Source organism: Schistocerca americana, chromosome 3, assembly GCF_021461395.2.
Source record: "Schistocerca americana isolate TAMUIC-IGC-003095 chromosome 3, iqSchAmer2.1, whole genome shotgun sequence".
In the NCBI taxonomy this organism is placed as follows: domain Eukaryota; kingdom Metazoa; phylum Arthropoda; class Insecta; order Orthoptera; family Acrididae; genus Schistocerca; species Schistocerca americana.
The window spans coordinates 574,076,062-574,094,104 of record NC_060121.1 but is presented as its reverse complement, the minus strand read 5'-3'; the positions used below and the strand labels follow the sequence as shown (position 1 = coordinate 574,094,104).

Sequence of the window (18,043 nt, the reverse complement as noted above, 5' to 3'; positions counted from 1 at the left end):
GTGCCGTAGTCATATGTCAAGATCCATAAATAATTAAGCCCGCAAAGAGCAATAAACAAAATTTGAGGGAAAATTGTTTAAAAAATTCAGTAGAAAATTCATGACGTTAAGAACGGCACTATATAATATTTTGGGTGACATCACACTTATTTTAAACTAGTTAAGGTATATTATACACTTAACTTGCAATAGTTTTCATTGTTTGCAAATTATTATTAACATTTATCGGCCATAATTAATTAATTATTATAGATATGAGTATTTTGAGCAGCGCAATGTGTAGATCGCTATAGATTACTACTAGAAGCGGTGCTATATGCTGTTTTATGTTAAAACTTTGCAGCACAGATGTAAACAAACAAATTTGCGCCAAGTGGGGAAATTTTGCAAAAACTAAAACGTGTGATAGAATAATCCTAGAAATTAATGTATCATAGTAAATAAGATGTACTCTTTAGCGCGGTTCCGATGGTGTACTTATTTCTGTCACCCTAATTGGTGAGATTGGTACTTGCATAACCAGTGGGGGGTTGACGTCCGAGCATATAAAAGTGAGCGGCCATGTTGGCCAAGAGGTCAGTCGTTGGTCAGAGGTTTTGGAGGGTGGGTGGCGAGCAAGCCCCACTTGAGAGTGGCCCATGTGGTCGTTTGAGAATTCTTTTTCGCGCCGATTTATTTCGGCAAAGAGTTTTGTTTAATAGTGCAAGTGTGCAAGAATATATTTGGTGAACTGGAACTGCTACGATTATTTGTGTGAGTACGATTTACGAGGTATATATCGTCGTAAGTGAACATGTGGCGAACTGTGATTTCGCGTCAAAACTGTTAGAACAAAGAGGACAGTGGGACTTGTGGTTCTGTTCGAATTGATTGAGTAATTTTCGTTTATAGCAGCCTACATTACTGCTATTGGGGGCTCGGAGTCAAATTATTATTAAAGTAAAACTGTAAACCCTCTCACCAGTACTAATTTCATTGTGTGAAAGAAAAGGACAACACCAATAAATAGTGATTGAACTGTGTCGTGAAAAACTGATTTTGCTATAATAATCGCCTAATTTTTGTTCCCTAGCATAAACTGTACTTATGTCTGAGTGAATAATTAATTGAAGAACTATAACAAATGCGCGGGTGTGGAAGTGTACTAATGCACCAAGTATGGAAATCATCCCCTGAGACTTACGTGAGAGCCAAAATTTGCAATAACATTTTTTAACCAACATTTGTATGTCAACATTCGTGTGATCTGCTGCAACCGCACTTCTTCTTTATTATTAACCGCCCCGTCGCAAGGCCGTAAGACAGATCCCCACAATTATAGACTTATATCGTTGACGTCAATCTGTTGTAGAATTATGGAACATGTTTTATCTCAAGAATTATGACGTTCTTGTAAAATGAACAGTTCCTCTATAAAAGCAACATGGATTCCGCAAACAGAGATCCTGCGAAACTACGTCAAGCCACAAAGAAGGTTGTGCAGTTACAGTGGGTGTCAAAAACACTTTGGACACGGATGGGGGTCTGTAGATGTTGGCATGGACAAAATAGCTCCCTAACTCGTGGTACCAATATGTAGTCGTTCTGACTAAATGATCGTCCACACGATAACAGATCTGAGTGACGGATTAATGTGTGGTTGGAAATGGCACTGATGGCTGTTGACTTTGTCCATGTTGCTTCGGTACTTAGTCTGGAATATCGATAGACGGGGTTTCGTGCGGGTGTCACTACATATAAACAGAAACGGGAAGAGCTTGTTTATTATGGTTGATTAACGAAACTATATGGGGCTGAAACTCTGGCCACAGATTACACGTATCCATTGGAAGAAGAAGTAACCTTTAGGATAAATCGAGAGAGTATGTTCCCTTGAATGAAGGATATCTCCCTCAGCATAGCATTTTGCGGAAAACACTCGCAACACAGATATTGGCACACCAAAAGGCAAACTTATTAGACCTCATGAAGAAAATGATAGCACTTGGACAAATAACACGGAACATTTCACAAACTTAATAATTCATCAAAACTTGCCACCAATAATTAATTAATACAATTTGAATTAAACTCTACTCACTGAATAGCAAATCAATTTGTGTTGCTGAGTGCTATCGTAGACACACAGATGTGCAACACATAGGATTATCGTTGTGTGAATTGGTTGACTCTCACTGCAGGAATACTCCAGAGAGAGGTGGACTCTGCGTCAGATAAGAATCCAGGCTATATTTAGATATGATCCTGACACATACTGTGAAATAAATACTTCCAGATATCAGCTAACGAATTAACAGGACTTGAAATCAACAGAAAATTATTGATTTTGTTTGGATATCGATCACTGTGCAATACTGTGGATACCTATAAATTAACAGAAGATCCAGATGACGTCCCATCCACGAACATTAGTGCAATTTTATGTGGGGAAGAAAACATAAATGTCTAGATGACACTAGCAATACTCTCTAAGCATCCTTCAGTTTTGCCATGTCCCTTTTGGTAAACAGCCCAATAATAGTAACTACAACAATAAAGTCCGTAATGGACGTTGTGGCCAGGAATATGTACAGCGAAGAATGTGATGCAGTTTTAAGAGATCTTGGACTTTTTCTCCATTTCTGACAGGTAATAACAGTAATGATCAGGCATGGGAAAGATACCTAAATTACTGACCTGTAAGAGACTTTAAACTTTTTCATGAGGACTGGCAAACTGTAGTTAGGAGACGTGTACTGAGAAACCAAAGGAAATGCGAAAAAGCTGTGGTCCTAACATTGTTTAAATTGATCTTTGAAAAGGCATTTCCAAATTAATGCACATGAGCAGCATTATCTCACGAAAAAATGGATACGAACATGTATCAGAAAGTCTTTTTAGTGAGTTAAGTACATTACTTCCACGGTTCAGTTTCTTAAATTACCACCAGTTTACGGGGGGTCACTCACTGCTGCAAAAAAGTAATTTAATGACAAATAATCACAGACAAGCAAAACAAAACAGGCTGGTATATCATTAAATAGAAGGAGGTAAAGGCATTATAATATATTAATAAGGGACAGGGATAAAGTAGTAAATGTTGCATGCCAATTAGTAAACTACGTGAATGCTCATTCTTCAGGTAATACGTTTAAATTACAACAAAAGGTCTCGAAAACAAATATACCGGCTGTAAATAATTGAGCACATCATGTTATATAACCCAGACATCATGAACGCAGTAAAACTGTAAAACATCTAAAAAATTACAAATCATAACCTTTGGACGGAACATCAATATGTGCACTGAACTGATGTACACAGAGTATGCAAACTTGACAAATATAATAAATTAATAAGTTAACCATTTGTGTTAGGGAACTTCCCAGATTATTAAAGGCATGAGTTGCTCATCCAATAAAGAAAGATAATGTAGAGACATAGAAAACTACTGACTCATTACCTTCCTGTCATCATTCTCAAAATAATGGAATCAGTTTTGAAGGACAGATTACTTAATTATTTGAATAAATACCACCTTATAAATGAATCACAGTTTGGATTCCATAGTGGCAGAAATACAAAATCAGTCCCAGAGAAATTCACAAAAATTATACATGAGGATGAGTGGATGAATGTTCGACATTTCTGAGTTCTTCTGGGGTTTTTTTGATATAGTTGACCCTACGATTCTACTAAGGAAGGTCGAACCATAAGGCGAGGGAAAGGTGACTAATTACTCATTCCAACCATGCCTAGCAGGTAGCATACAACAAGCAGAGGTGACACAAAACTCAAAAGAGTAATCTCTCAGTGAAACTCTTATCAAAACCGAAACACATTACAAGTTCCTCAGGATAGTATATTAGGACCAATACTGTTCCTGATGTACATAAATGACTACCCCAACTACGTTGGTCTTGGGGAATAAACTCATCTTGATGATGACACCGTATTATAATCACTGAGAACATGAGAACTGCTTGTAGAAAAACAATTAAATTATATTTAAAGTAAACCTCTGTAGACCTGGTGACAAACACAATTTCTAGGATTGAGTGTTGATTCTTGGTTGATGTGGAGTCAAAATGTAACGCCCACACAATCCAGTCGGTTAAACCACTTGACTGTGTGATCTTGTACCTAAGAATTTCAGAAGGAAGACTATCGGTTTTGAATATTGCTGAATCGAAATTAGGAAACAAATGAAACACGCAGTCAAGAATTGCAGTGATGTCTCACTGAACCATTACAAAATCTTTGATATAAAATTATTAATGAATTGAAGTATTTATATTAGTACTGACTTTTCACACAAGGAACTGCTAACACCGGCTGAATAATTCAGTTGCATCAGTAAATCATAGGTAACTTTGAAATAACACCGTTTGTCAGACCAATTCGATGTACTCTAACAGAAAACCAATTAATTATACAACTAGTATACCCAGTTTATGATAATTGGTTATATGATCGAGTATGGAATTCTGTATCATGTCTGTTGATGCATGTGTTCCCTGTTATTACTTAACTTAATATACCTGAATCATTGTGCACGGTAGTTTTCAGTCAATATCGGCAATACAACAAAATTTTCTGTCAGTATTGTAACACAGAAATGACCTTGAACACTACAATACAGAGACATTGTTGCAGACTCACGCTTACCTTCAAAATTAAACAAATTACAAAATTAAAATATCAAACCACCAAGAGCCGTTATGAAAGTTGGTCCGCTGAAACAACGCTGAATTACTGCGCACCAAGGGATCAGCACACAATAATATAGATTAAAAAGAAAAATTCGTTCAATATCTCACTGGTTTGGTGCCAGTGTTGAGCATAAATTAAATAAGTACCTTAAATAAAAAAAAACACTATGACAAAGGCCTCTTACTATGCCAACTGTCTGTTACTGGACTTAGATTTCCTCATGAATTTTTCGTAGGAATGGTATTTGGTATAATTCTGTTTAATCCTGTTATATATTACGATATTCGGTCGTGCGAATAGGAATCTTAGAGTCAGGAACACGTCTCAGGTAATAGTGTAATAGGACAATGATGTAGTCTGCCACACACACTATGCTGATGCAAAAGCTTGCACTGCAGTAAAAATAATGTTTTCAGAAGTGTCACAGAGATCCACAATTTCAATTAGTAATCACTCTATCAATTTTACGGTCTAACGTTGTAGAGTCCTGGTCCGCAGCAGCAGAGGCCTAGAACTGCTCCATATCCAAAGATTGCGACATTAATATTGTGTAGTGGCATTGAATTTTGCCAGAGTTTTCTTCCCTTTCCGCTGCAGTTTACGAGTATGAGGCTTGTGAGAAACTCACATGCTCTTAACCCGTGCCTCACAAATGCAGTCGTGAAGTCTCTGGGTCATAGTCTTGTGGAATGGCAGGCAGAACAGTGCAGTGCGGTGTACTGACAGTGACTATAAACAGCATGGAACATAATCACAGTTTAGCAGATGTGGCGGACTGTTGCAGAAGGCTAGGGTCACGTGTAGCAGTACCAGCGGCGTTTAACGAGGAGATTTCAAAGGAAGCGCATGATTATGTGTTATCTGGTCATGGAGGGTATAGAGCAACAAACCAGAGAGCGGCCTAGAGATACTGGTGGAGAGGAACGAAAGCGGATGAATACCTGAAGAATTTCACACAGAACACACAGTGAGCTGATGTGAACCGTAGGTGAGTATAGTTGTGGAGGCTTGTTAGAAGCATCGAAACAATTGAAATACTGGGGGTCGATGGATTAGGAACGTTCAGTCATATACCAGCAGCAAACCGATTCCTATTAAGAATAACAGATCACTTTTCTTAGTCTGTGGAGATGGTTGTTATGCCAAACCAGCAGGCAATGGCAGTCGCAAAAGGAATGGTTAACAACTGGATATTGAAGTTTGGAGTACCAGACACGATAATTACAGACAAGGTGCGAACTTCATGTCAGACCTATTGAAGGAGCATAGTAATTTATTGCATGTGAAGTAGTTTTGAACTAGTTTTCTTCCCATGGGCCAGCGGTAGAATAAAAGAGATACGTAATACAACTGGGAAAATGTTAAGTTACTATGTGAACACACATCATATTGAATGGGATGTGTGTCGGTGAATAATTAAAAAGTATACACAAATGCTAAGATCTCCCTGTATGAGATTACATATGGAATATTCCATCACCATTTTATATGATAAAGGCAAAGAAAGGTAAAGCTCGGGAGTCGGTATGCGAGTTCGCGAAAACAGTACCAGAAGTATGGAAACGAATACGGAAGGCGAATCCGAATGCTTTGGGGAGGCAGGAAGAATCAGCGGGATGCACAGCCAGTGTATCACAGTATAAAGTAGGGCAAAGGGTGATATTTCTAATCCATGCCGACCGCAGGTGAGACAAATAATTTCATCACAAGGTATCAAGAATATCAGGTGGTGGAGACTGCATCGCCACTTAATGTGAAACTTCAGTTGCTAGCAAAAATATCAACAGTACATGTTGGGCATCTACTTTTCCGAGGTCGTCCACAACTGACTGCAGAAGTTCGAAGGATGGAGCCAGAGAAAAATGCAAGGAGGAGGAGGAGGAGGAAGAGTGGGAGGAAGACAAGACGGTGTGGTTAAGCGAGTACATGACGCACCATATTTGTTAAGATCAAGAAGATAAACGGTGTTGTCAACAATTTCTTTTGCTCATATGTTTGCTTATGTACAGCACTGAAGCGAATAAATTATGTTAGAGATCTTTCCTGTTATTTTGTGGTTTGTGAAGTGGCTTGATAGTATAATAATGTCGTGTGACGAGGGCCTCCCGTCGGGTAGACCGCTCGCCTGGTGCAAGTCTTTCGATTTGACGCCACTTCGGCGACTTGCGCGTCGATGGGGATGAAATGATGATGATTAGGACAACACAACATCCAGTCCCTGAGCGGAGAAAATCTCCGAGCCAGCCGTGAATCGAATCCGGGCCCTTAGGATTGACAGTCTGTCGCGCTGACCACTCAGCTACCGGGGGCGGACAGGCTTGATAGTGGCAGTAGAGTGGGCGGAGGAATGATATTTGTCCCTGTATATGATGCTACATGTCGAGGGTAAAATTGCGGGGAATAGCAACATTGGATTTTGTCACCTGAACAGTACTTGTCGGGGTTACAGAAACCATGAAGCGGGCTACCGCCTCAGGTCAGCCTACTCATGCGATCTAGCAGACAGAATTTACCTGTCTACTACCACATGCCGTCAGTAGAGATGAAAATCGACCCAGCACGGATTTATATTCTCATTAGATTCCAGGTAACAAGAGACATGCACAGTTTCAGTGTTACGTCATTCACACACCCAGTTAAATGTGGAGCTGTTAGAAAGCTTGTGCAGTTGAGGATCCACGGGATATTATTAATTTCGGAAAAAAGGCAGAAAGTATGCACTAATGACGAGGAGGAATTACAACGGTGTCGCAGGGAGAAGTTCACAGAGTGTTCTACCAGAGTAACACGAACCATCCAGAGTACATGCGCAATACAGCTGCTCTTAGACAAGCAGAAAGGACTAGATTGTTGGAAGAATATCGTGGAACCCATGCAGCATTTCCATCGAGCAGGTTCTCATAGGATTTACTCAACTTATGACGACATGCTGCATTTCCAGCGAGCAGGTTCTCATTTGATTTATTCAACTTATGACGACAGACAGCAGTGGTGCGTTGTTATTGGCAAGAAAAATTGAAGGAGGCCAGACATATTGAATTTAAGGGAAGTTGGTTCTTAATCAATAGCACTATATGTGACATAATGGGACCAACCTTTCATCAGACAGCCTTGATTATGAGAATCACGTAGGTGAACGCCTCACAGTCACAGTAGCACTGGCCAGATACACTTTTGCAGTTATTCCCAACGACGTACATAAATATCAGAATCAAACACCAGAAGCTAACTTAATCGATTCCCTGGATCTATTCATTATCATGTAGGAAAGTGGCATTTCAGCCGAGCAGTAAATGCAGCGTGTAGAGAGGTTCAGAGAAGGACAATGATACGTAACAGTTATTCTGAGTGCCACAATACCAGTTCCAGTGTGCATAGGTTTTATTCAATTGAGGCATAAACCATCAATAGCACAGATTCCAGTAGACTGGATCTTACGAGCATAAGAAAGAGTGAGAGCGTAGCCTTTTGGTGTAGATACAGAGAAAGTGTAAATTTAGGGTTAAGAGAAAAGGAAGCAGTGCGACAAGAGTGAAAGTTAAAATGCCGAAGGGACAAAAGCAGTGCAAGCAACAAGCATCATAGTAATATTGGATGCAGTTTCTATCCCAGTTGGGCAAATCGTCAGTTCTTTGGTTTTTTACTTTCCTGTACTCATATGTAGTATAATAAGAAACTGGTTTTAAGGCAGACCATGGGACCAGGTCTTGATCATAGAGGTAGCGTACCGATGTGTAGGCATATTAAAGTGAAGCATATTAATGTGTATAGGCATATTAATGTGAACGTAAGTGGCGTATTGCAGCAGCGCTACCATCAGATGAGCACAGGTTCTCACTGCAATTATTCAAGGCCAGTCTAATCTTGTGAAGCAGGTTAGCCGGCTGAAATATCAGCCGTGATGCACACACTGTTGCAGCAAGGGGCAATGCAGATTTCCACACTGACAGCGGCGGTAGTGTTCTGGGATACGTGATATTAGCTGTGCATATGCACAACCAGCGCACCGCTGCTGTCCTCAAGTACTGGACATCTTTGTAATGGATTTGTTGTTTGTCATAGAGCCTACTATACGATGGTTTGATACCAGATGAGGACGTCACACGGATCTGCCAGTAGATGTCACTGGATCGAGGAACTGGCACGGCAAGTGAACAGCTCTTTACACTGGTTCTCTAATTGGACTTAGTGACAAAATGCAGATGGCGATGTCAGATCATTTCCGGCAGCAAGCCTGACTTCTGCCCGGGGCCAATGGATCGCACCCCTTGCTCACCAGCCTTTCTTCGCCATCACAGTATGGGTGACTCTGCGTGCCATGACGCAGCCTGGCAACGCCTCGTGCTTTAGCAGTTACGTATCGTCAAGTACACGCCGCTGGCACAGGGACCGCATGGTCAGCTTACGTAACCAGCCTGTCGACGCTCAGAAGACTAGCCGAGTCAGCGTTGTAGGATATGCAGACAGGCTGTCCACCAGAATTTAGCAGATAGCTCGCCACTGTGCTGTTGTAGCAAGCAGTTCAGAAGCGTCAATAAGGAATTTATTGCATTTCCAGCTTCCTTTCTCTGCAGCCTCCAGGACTACCGTCATGCCTCCACCACTTGCTCCCACCATCTGTCTCATAGTCACCCCATCCTGCGCTGGGCCATTATAACTATTTTCAAAACACAGAAAGCCCTATGACAATAACTGACATAAATGATAACGTGACTTATTGTAAAGAAGTCTTCAGAACGATGAATACTTCCACTAAACAAAGGGCGGGACATTTACCAGTCGCTTAGACGTATAAAATAACCTTGACAGTTCCTGCACGGCTAACTCAATACAGTCCAAAAGAAGGTATCGACTTAACTAACATTCAAAAAGGAAGATTAAACACAAAACAAGCTTTTTCAAACAAAGAATGAATTTGTATCTTAATTGGTCCAAAAAGATTATAGAGATTAAGGAGTATAATGGATTATTTAGTTAAATAAGAGTAGGTGATCGGTAAAAAATACAACACAACTAAATAATAACAATAATGAAACATCTCTGTTATTCCAGATAAAACTTCTTTTAATGTTTTATTTATTGTTTTCTTTTTATTCGTCTTTTGCTTTTCTGGGCATCTTGCTCCTGAAGTTCTGCTATTTATAATATCAGCATTTTACCCAAATAAAAAGTTGTGGTACACAATGTGAAAACAGAACACCGTTGGTGTAGTCTTTCATGTCGTCTAATATGTGTAGTGTGCACAGTGACTTGTAGTGAGAAATGAATTTACAGTGCACCGTGCTGTTTACATCTTTAAATACCTTTTTACAGCCGGCCGAAATGGCCGTGCGGTTAAAGGTGCTGCAGTCTGGAACCGCAAGACCGCTACGGTCGCAGGTTCGAATCCTGCCTCGGGCATGGATGTTTGTGATGTCCTTAGGTTAGTTAGGTTTAACTAGTTCTAAGTTCTAGGGGACTAATGACCTCAGCAGTTGAGTCCCATAGTGCTCAGAGCCATTTGATTTGAACCTTTTTACAATACAGTTCTGTATACGACACATAAACGAGCGAGTTTGCGCTGTTTTTAAAGAGCATGAGATTGAATTCAGTTAGGTTTCCTTTGATTTTCCTAAATTGAGACAAACCCTGATTTGATTTCTTGGCCCATCGATCGTCGAACTAGGTCTAAGTATGTAAATGTCTGTATATACGAATCATTTTTATTTCTGTGTTCTTAAATCGTTTTACCAAGAGAAGTTCAGTATCCTTCTAAAAGCGATTCATGGATGAATAAAAGTGCTACTAGCAACAAATTTTGCATCTCCTTCGTGCTAAAGCTTCTTTCTGGTCGCTTCTTAAATTGACATCTTAGTGTTTAATCTAGGTGACGCGATTCAGAAGTTCACCAGTGAAACTGCAATTTACCAAAGACGCTTATTAATCGACGCAATGAAACAATAAAATTAATGCCCTATTTACATTTCTCTTTCAGCAAAAACTGTACTACTCTTACAGCGTTTGGGCTCCTAGTATTGAACCAGATATCGAAGGAGCCTTCATAAGGGAGTCACCAATTCGTATACTGAATGCAGGCACTTTCAACAAAGTACCTATCATGATTGGCATTACGTCTGCTGAGATTGGTAAGTGTACATAGTGTGAGTACCTTATGCACGACAAGCCATGACTTAGTACGGTATGTTCCCAAGAGCTGACAATCACTGATTAAAGTAAGTCCTACGCTGCACTCCAGTTTTCAGATGATTAATTCATCTCCATTTTACAATGCTTACTCACTAATGAATGTTTGGCATCACATTTCCATCATGTAGTCCCATCCACTGCCTGCTTTTTCCCATATATATTCTTTCTAATTCTGTTATGTATATATGGCTCGCTGTTAAAACTTCCTCATTTGTCACTCTCGCTGTCCACGGTATTCCAAATTTTCTGCGGTATATACTTACCTCAAAGCTATTTTCTTAATTGGTTTACTTTAAATGGTGGGAACAGTCATACTGTAATTCTTAATAACGTGTTTTTCAGAAGTGGAAAGGAAAGGGATCGCCATAGAACAATGTGTAAATCATAACTTTTTAGGATTCCGCTCCTCAGTCGGTAAAAGCGGAACCATTATAGCACAAATTTGTTGCCCATCCGTCTGTCCATCTGTCTGTCTCTCCGACTCTTAAGGCCCCTTTTGCTCTGAAACGGTTAGAGATCAAGTTGAATGTTACATCACATACTAAGGTCTACGGACCCTTGCCGGGGCAAAACATCTAAGTCATTGCAATAAAAAGATACATACTTTTCTTGATAATCGCAAACTCACTCATCGGAACATGTAGGGAACATCCCATTGACCCGGAAACCTGAAATTTGCAAGACGCTCAGTTTTACGGAACTAGCAGGAATGAATCCGAAAGTTGTTTATTTGCAATTATATCACATAAAATATCCTTTTTGGGATTACAAACTTACATTGCATTCGTAAACCGTCAAATATCTCAGGAACTGCTGTAGTGATTTTAATCTGCCCCTTTTCAGTAATACGTAGAGTGATTTACTAGGAAGCTTTGTGTGTATAATTTACAAATATTTCGTACGACTTGCTGCGATATGACGAAGCGAAGTCCCCTGCCACTGTTAAATGATGCATTTCCGGTCTAGCGATGACTGACCCTGAGTCCGCCGACTCGCCGCACCGGTTTATTCGCCCTACAGACATCCCCCTACAGTTTATCATACTCACGATACCTACAGCGTCAGTAACGTTTCAAAGCAAAATAATACTAGTAACTGATGCACTTCCATTGTTTGGAATGAGGTTTCAGTATCACATAAAATATATACTGAAGTGTTCCACACACCAATTCGACATCTGCGTAACCACAGCAGCCCTAAGTTCGGCTCTAGCGTTGTCTTCTCTCATATCGTTCAAGTAAGTACAAAAAGGACGATCGCAGCTTTAGTAACACATGTTAACATAACTCAGAAATTAATAAATGACACATTACGATAACGAATGCGAAATGACATAAAAAATTCGAACTTGAAACTCAAAAGTAATACATTCTCAAAAGTCTTGGAATTTCCAGGTGAGATTAGTTGCCACTATTAATATCGATAATAGGGAAAAATAGTCGAGATTCTCCATTCTCGGGGTGGATGAACTGTCTATATACGTTGTTAAGTTTGTACGGAACCCTCGGAGCGCGAGTCATAGTCGTCCTCGTCCAACTTTTTATAAAACTTCATCTTTCTGTAGGTTGCAATCGGCTGTGGCGGTGTCCATGTGTATGCTTTTGTTTGTTTAACAACACCGATTTCAACGCGTTCCGTGCATAGTATATATTGATATTGTACTGTATTTTACATCTTGTATACCAGTCTCGGCGTTACGACCAAAAGTCTAATTACTTTCGCACTTCTATTTCTATTACCGAAACTGTTGGTACTGAATCTAAACTTTGAAACTAGATCATTATAGGATACAAAAGTACGAAAGAGAGCGAAGGCTATGAAGACGATGATTTTCAACAACTCCATGTATGCTTCAAGGCCTGGGCCTGGGTCCTGATAGACAATACACATTTAACACTTTCACGTAGAGCAGGCGGCTACTTAGTGTCGTAGGCTGGTTTGGGGCGTGAGATGGTTGTTAACACATTTATCCTTAAGAATTATTGAAATGGGCTGGAAAGTCGGTATATACCATACCCACTGTTAAGTGCAAATATTTAGGACAATAGTACGCGCTGACCATTTCATAATCATAGATGATTAATATAGTTAGTGAGAGCGGCGTAGCACTTAGGATGACTTATGAATGCTGTTCCTGTTGACGACGTATGAATGCTGTAGCACATAGCTATTTTTCGATGAATTATTACTAATATTTTATTTTATCTAGGAGTCAGTATTCTGAATAACTCAGATGTTGTCGCGAACCTCAACGAAAATTTTGAGGCAGTGGTGGGGCCATGCCTTCATCTAGAGACGACGGCTGAACAGACACAAGCAGCGCTTGAACTCAGGAACTTCTATTTCGGCAACGAAACTATCAGCCTCGATGATCCTGAACCTTTGATCCATGTAAGTAAATTGGTAATTAAATATTTCAGTAGATATGAAATACTATGAGATTTTTGTATTCATTATAACACTTATTACATTTATTAACCAGTGGAGTGAGGTGGTGCAGTGGCAAGATTCTGCACTCGTAGTCTGGGGGCTATTCTGGAGGTTAATTCTGGTGGATGGTAGATCAGATTCCCAAGATTTATATTTCCCTTGACTTCCTAAAATAATTAGAGTCGAATGCCGGGATATTTTCTGTGAAAAGACACGGAAGAGTTTCTTCCACGTCGTGCCACCCTATGATCCTGTTCTCCAATGACTTCGACGTGTATTGTACCTTACACTACGTTCCTCCTCTTTCATTTCTTAGTAACCACTGACACTAGTAACTCCACGCTACGAGTACGACTTTCTTATGGGATACCCTTGATTCGGAACAGTTAGTCTGGCTGCTGTGTCAGTACAGATACAATCCTCTCCCGGATAGATCTAATCTACACTTACGCACCTCTGATCAAGCGAGTTAGCGTCACTAATGGGAGAATGCTCACTGTACTAGAAGGGTACTTATTTAGAAAGGCTTGGAATGACACTTACACTGCAGCCTACAGTAAAGAACTTACCAGAATGAGTGACTCTATTCAAATGGTGTTAAATAAATGAATTAGGAGGCAGAGCGAGTGTGATGGGGCTCGTAGAGATAATTTTGTTTAAGTTTAAAGTACTACGTTTCGAGTGTTATTAAATCTGATTGAACTTACGTTTAGCCACATCATATTAACGTTGTATTTCGGTGGGGAAGTTGAGCATAGTTTCTGGAGTTGTAGATAGGTCACGAGTCAGCAGTGACACGGTAGCGAACTCTCTGGAACAGGCATGTATAATGTTCGCCGTCCATGCTAGAGTAACGAGCAAGTCCGATTTGCATACAAAAATTCGACAGTCAGGAATCGCGAGAAAGGTTAAATACGATTGAAAGGAGGAGCAACTTACATCTGCTGGTGTGTGAAACTTGGGATGCGACTGGAGAAAAATAACGAGCGTAGGATCTGCTTCCATACGTTCTGATACAAAAAGAAGAGAGACGAAGAAGTCGGATCACAAAATCGAGACAAACTGATCAAACAGATGCTACATCACAGTGCACACTAACCAGCAGTACCAGAAAACTTCCAACCTTTTGGAAGGTAGGAGATGAGATACTGCAGGAAGTAGAGCTATGAGGACAGGTCGTGAGTCGTGCTTGGGTAGCTCAGGCAGTAAAGCACTTGCCCGCGAAAGAAAAAGCTTACCGGTTCGATCTCGCTCCGGCGAACAGCTTTAATCTGTCGGGAAGTTTCATATCAGTGCATACTCCACTACAGAGTGGGAATTTCATTCTGGAAAAATCTCGTAGTCTGTCGCTAAGCCGTGTCTCCGCAGTATCATTTCTTCCATCGCTAGCACTGCAGGCTTCGCAGAAGACATTCTGTGAAGACTGGTAGGTAAGAAATGAGTTACTGACGGGAGAAAAGCTGTGAGGACGTCGTGTCTGGGTAGCTCGGTCGTTAGAGTGCTTGCCAGTGAAAGACAAAGTTCTCGAATTCGAGTCTTCATTCGGCGCACAGTTTCAATCTTCCAGGAAATTTCAGAACAATTGGGAGTTGAATGTAAGTGAAACGGAGCAACTGTTATCGGGGAATAAAATGAATCACGAGAAAGGGAGTATCTGGCCTGTAACTTTAGAGAACTCTGCTTTGAGCAGAGTTCTGGACAAGAAAGCTTGGGAAATCTCACCATACACCGATGAAAAGCGCAGTTGAAGTGAGCACACCCACAATGGTACAGCGAGAACTCGCAGTGGCAAGTACAGATAGTGATTATGACACGTACGCAGATACGAGAAACGCCGATGACTAAAGTAGGAAGTGGTACAGATCTCGACCAAATAATGGAGGTTTCCGTGTCAATAATGAGAGACGAAAACAAGCAACACAAATCATCAATAGTGGTGGAATTACGTGAAAAATCAGATAACCCTATGAAAGAACTCAAATAATCAATTGGTGCCAACGGCTTTGGCGCAGTGGTTAACACCGGTTCACATTAGATAACCGAAGAAAAGAGCTATCGGAGTTGGCTATCATTTGGATGGATGACCTTCCGGATCTGCTGAGCGCTGTTGGTAAGCTTGATCCCTTCAGCCCTTGCGAGGCTAACTGAGGAGCTGCTTGACTGGGATGTACAGGCTCCGATCTCGTAAACTAATAACGGGTTGGAGAAAGGTGTGCTGAACAAATGCGGCCCCCCTCCCCCATATCCATATCCAGTGACGCCTGTGAGGATGACAAGGGGCTGGACAGGGAGGTAAAATCAGATATTCGAGTAATCAAACAGAATCAATGAAAATGAATGGCGACTTTTGGGAGAATGTTTGAAACGTAGAAGAAAGGAGTATGTGAGGAGATAAAAACGGGACAGGAAGCACAGAAGAAAACGAAAGAAAAAATAAAGCAACAAAGAGGGAGACACGAAAAAGGAATTAAAAACATTAGAGGATGATAGAAACAGCAGCATCTGAACGTAATAAAAGAGGTAGACAAGACAGCTGTTCTGGCAGACATGAACTCCCAAAACAAAAGAAATCACTGTACGCGTAGAAGAAATCAAACAAAAAGTGGAAGACGTGAAACGAGTGGTAGAGGGATGTTAAAAGAAGTACACAAACAACAGCACAACTGATCGAGCAAGCACCAAGTAGCAAACTAAGCAGTGAAACTGGATCAATGAACTGTACCGCAACAGTTGTAGTTAAAAGTGGCCCTCTTGTGGAAATTGTACACAATTCAATAATTTCCAGCCTAACCTAAATTTACATCCAGCTGCATTCATCAGATTTTCACGACGTACTGCCGGGAACATGGAATGACAAAATGTAGATTGCCTACTTCGTCTACCAAATAGACGACGAACCATATAATTCGGATTCGCAATTGGAGAAGGAAGTTTAATGTAAGAATAGCTCGAGAACAAGTTCTTAAACAAATGCTGCTCAAAGTGCAAGCAGGACGAAATTTGAATTTCAATATGCAGTCGCCTGTATAATCGATAGGTGGATCGGACACACGATGAGTTTTTAGAAAGACAGCTGGAAACAGGAAAATACCACCACGTACAAAGACTATCGCACGAAATACGTAGTCACTTAATAGGATTGATGATCAAAACCGTAGAATAAGTTAGAATACGAGGAAAGACAGCCGGAGACGCAAAGAGAAAACTTCGGTAACGCAGGATCACAGCTCGAAATGGGAAGCGAACCAGAAATAAGTGGCAAAACATAGTAGTAGAGGCGGTTTTGATTACAAATACGGCGAGCAAAAAACAACAGGCGGGCGAGAAGATGAAGAAAGACGCGGCTCGCGAGGGAGATACGAAGGGTGGAGCCGAGCAATGTCGCGGATCCGGTGACCAAGGACGGCGCGGAAACGAACAGTAGTTTCAGGAATAGCCCACTTTCAAACGAACAGCATGGGGCCAACAGAGGTAATGGATGGGATGAGAAATATGTAGTGTAGTACCATGATGATACTACAAACTTTCGGAGGTAATGGGAAAGAGTAAATGTGTCAATTTGAGGTGTGTGACTCTGGTCCGGAAACGACAGAGTCGAAACTTATAAGCGAAAATCTTGCTGATACTTCCAACTGTTGCCTCTTCCGTTGTAATCTCTTTGCTTTCCATATTCTGAGAGGTGGTAGTGTGGACCAATACAGAAAAATCGTATTGAAAACGTGGGCTGTAAAATGCGTACATTAAATGCTAGGAGCACTTGTTCAGTAGAAAAGATGTGTTTCGCAGTAACAAAGATGATCAAATGCTCAAAGCTGAAAGTGTCTGCTTCAGAGCCCTTTTTACTAAACATTTTTTCTTGTTTTGGTCTATACTACCTATTCCAGAAATACGGCAATAAAGAGCTGACAGTAGAAGAGGTCCGCTGTCAAAGTGTCAGAAAGATTTTCGCTTATAACTTTAGAGTTGGTCATTTCCGGACCAGGGCCTCTTACCACAAACTTCTCCATAATCCCTGAAAGTTTGTAATATCATTATAAACTCATCCTGTACACGTCATAAAAACAGATTTTAAATTACGAAGAGGGAGAACTCGTAGAGGAAAGTATTATACTGTATGAAAAGACAGTAACACTACACATTGTGGAGGCAAAAATGTACGCGCGAGAAGGTCATTAATTGATTCAGGAAGCCAGTTATGTGCGATCGGAAGTAACGTGTAGAGTGAACTACGTAAGTTGAGAAGTGAAATACTGCGTCTGCGGATTAATGGACTCAAGATAAAAAGCTAATAATGTTGGTGAATATGGAAAAACAATTGACTGACAAGTCGAAATAGATTTACAACAGTAACTCTAGCTACACGGTGCTGAAATAAGCTAGAGAAGAAATCAAATGTGGTTCCTTGAACAAGGAAAAGAGAAAATGGTGAATTTTTTTGAGGAAACAATATTAGGCAGTATACCAGGCTTTTGCCGAATATACGAAGTAGCAGCATATGAAGACGAATAAAAAGAAGTAGAAGAGAATTTGGTGGACAGTAAACAATGGAGGGCAAACTCGTCCAATGAAGAAGAGGAAGGTGCATTTCCTCGGAAAAAAGTGAACAGAAAAATTTTTGCGATTGCAAATTTAGGATCTGAAGAACCTGGTAGCTGAAAGAATTAATAGGAAAATACAGACAAGTTTTTACAAATAAATCAGGAGTAATTAAGGGTCCACTAACCAAGATACAGAT

At 40.5% G+C, this 18,043-nt stretch overlaps 1 protein-coding gene across 1 annotated transcript in view; it reads left to right on the top strand.

Annotated features, from left to right (window-relative positions):
• Positions 1-18,043, top strand: part of LOC124606234 (venom carboxylesterase-6-like) — a 97,753-nt gene that overhangs the window by 59,639 nt on the left and 20,071 nt on the right. Inside the window, exons 6-7 of the mRNA XM_047138209.1 lie at positions 10,667-10,817; positions 13,088-13,269. Coding sequence (XP_046994165.1) covers positions 10,667-10,817; positions 13,088-13,269 — 333 coding nt within the window. The remainder of the gene's footprint in view (positions 1-10,666; positions 10,818-13,087; positions 13,270-18,043) is intronic.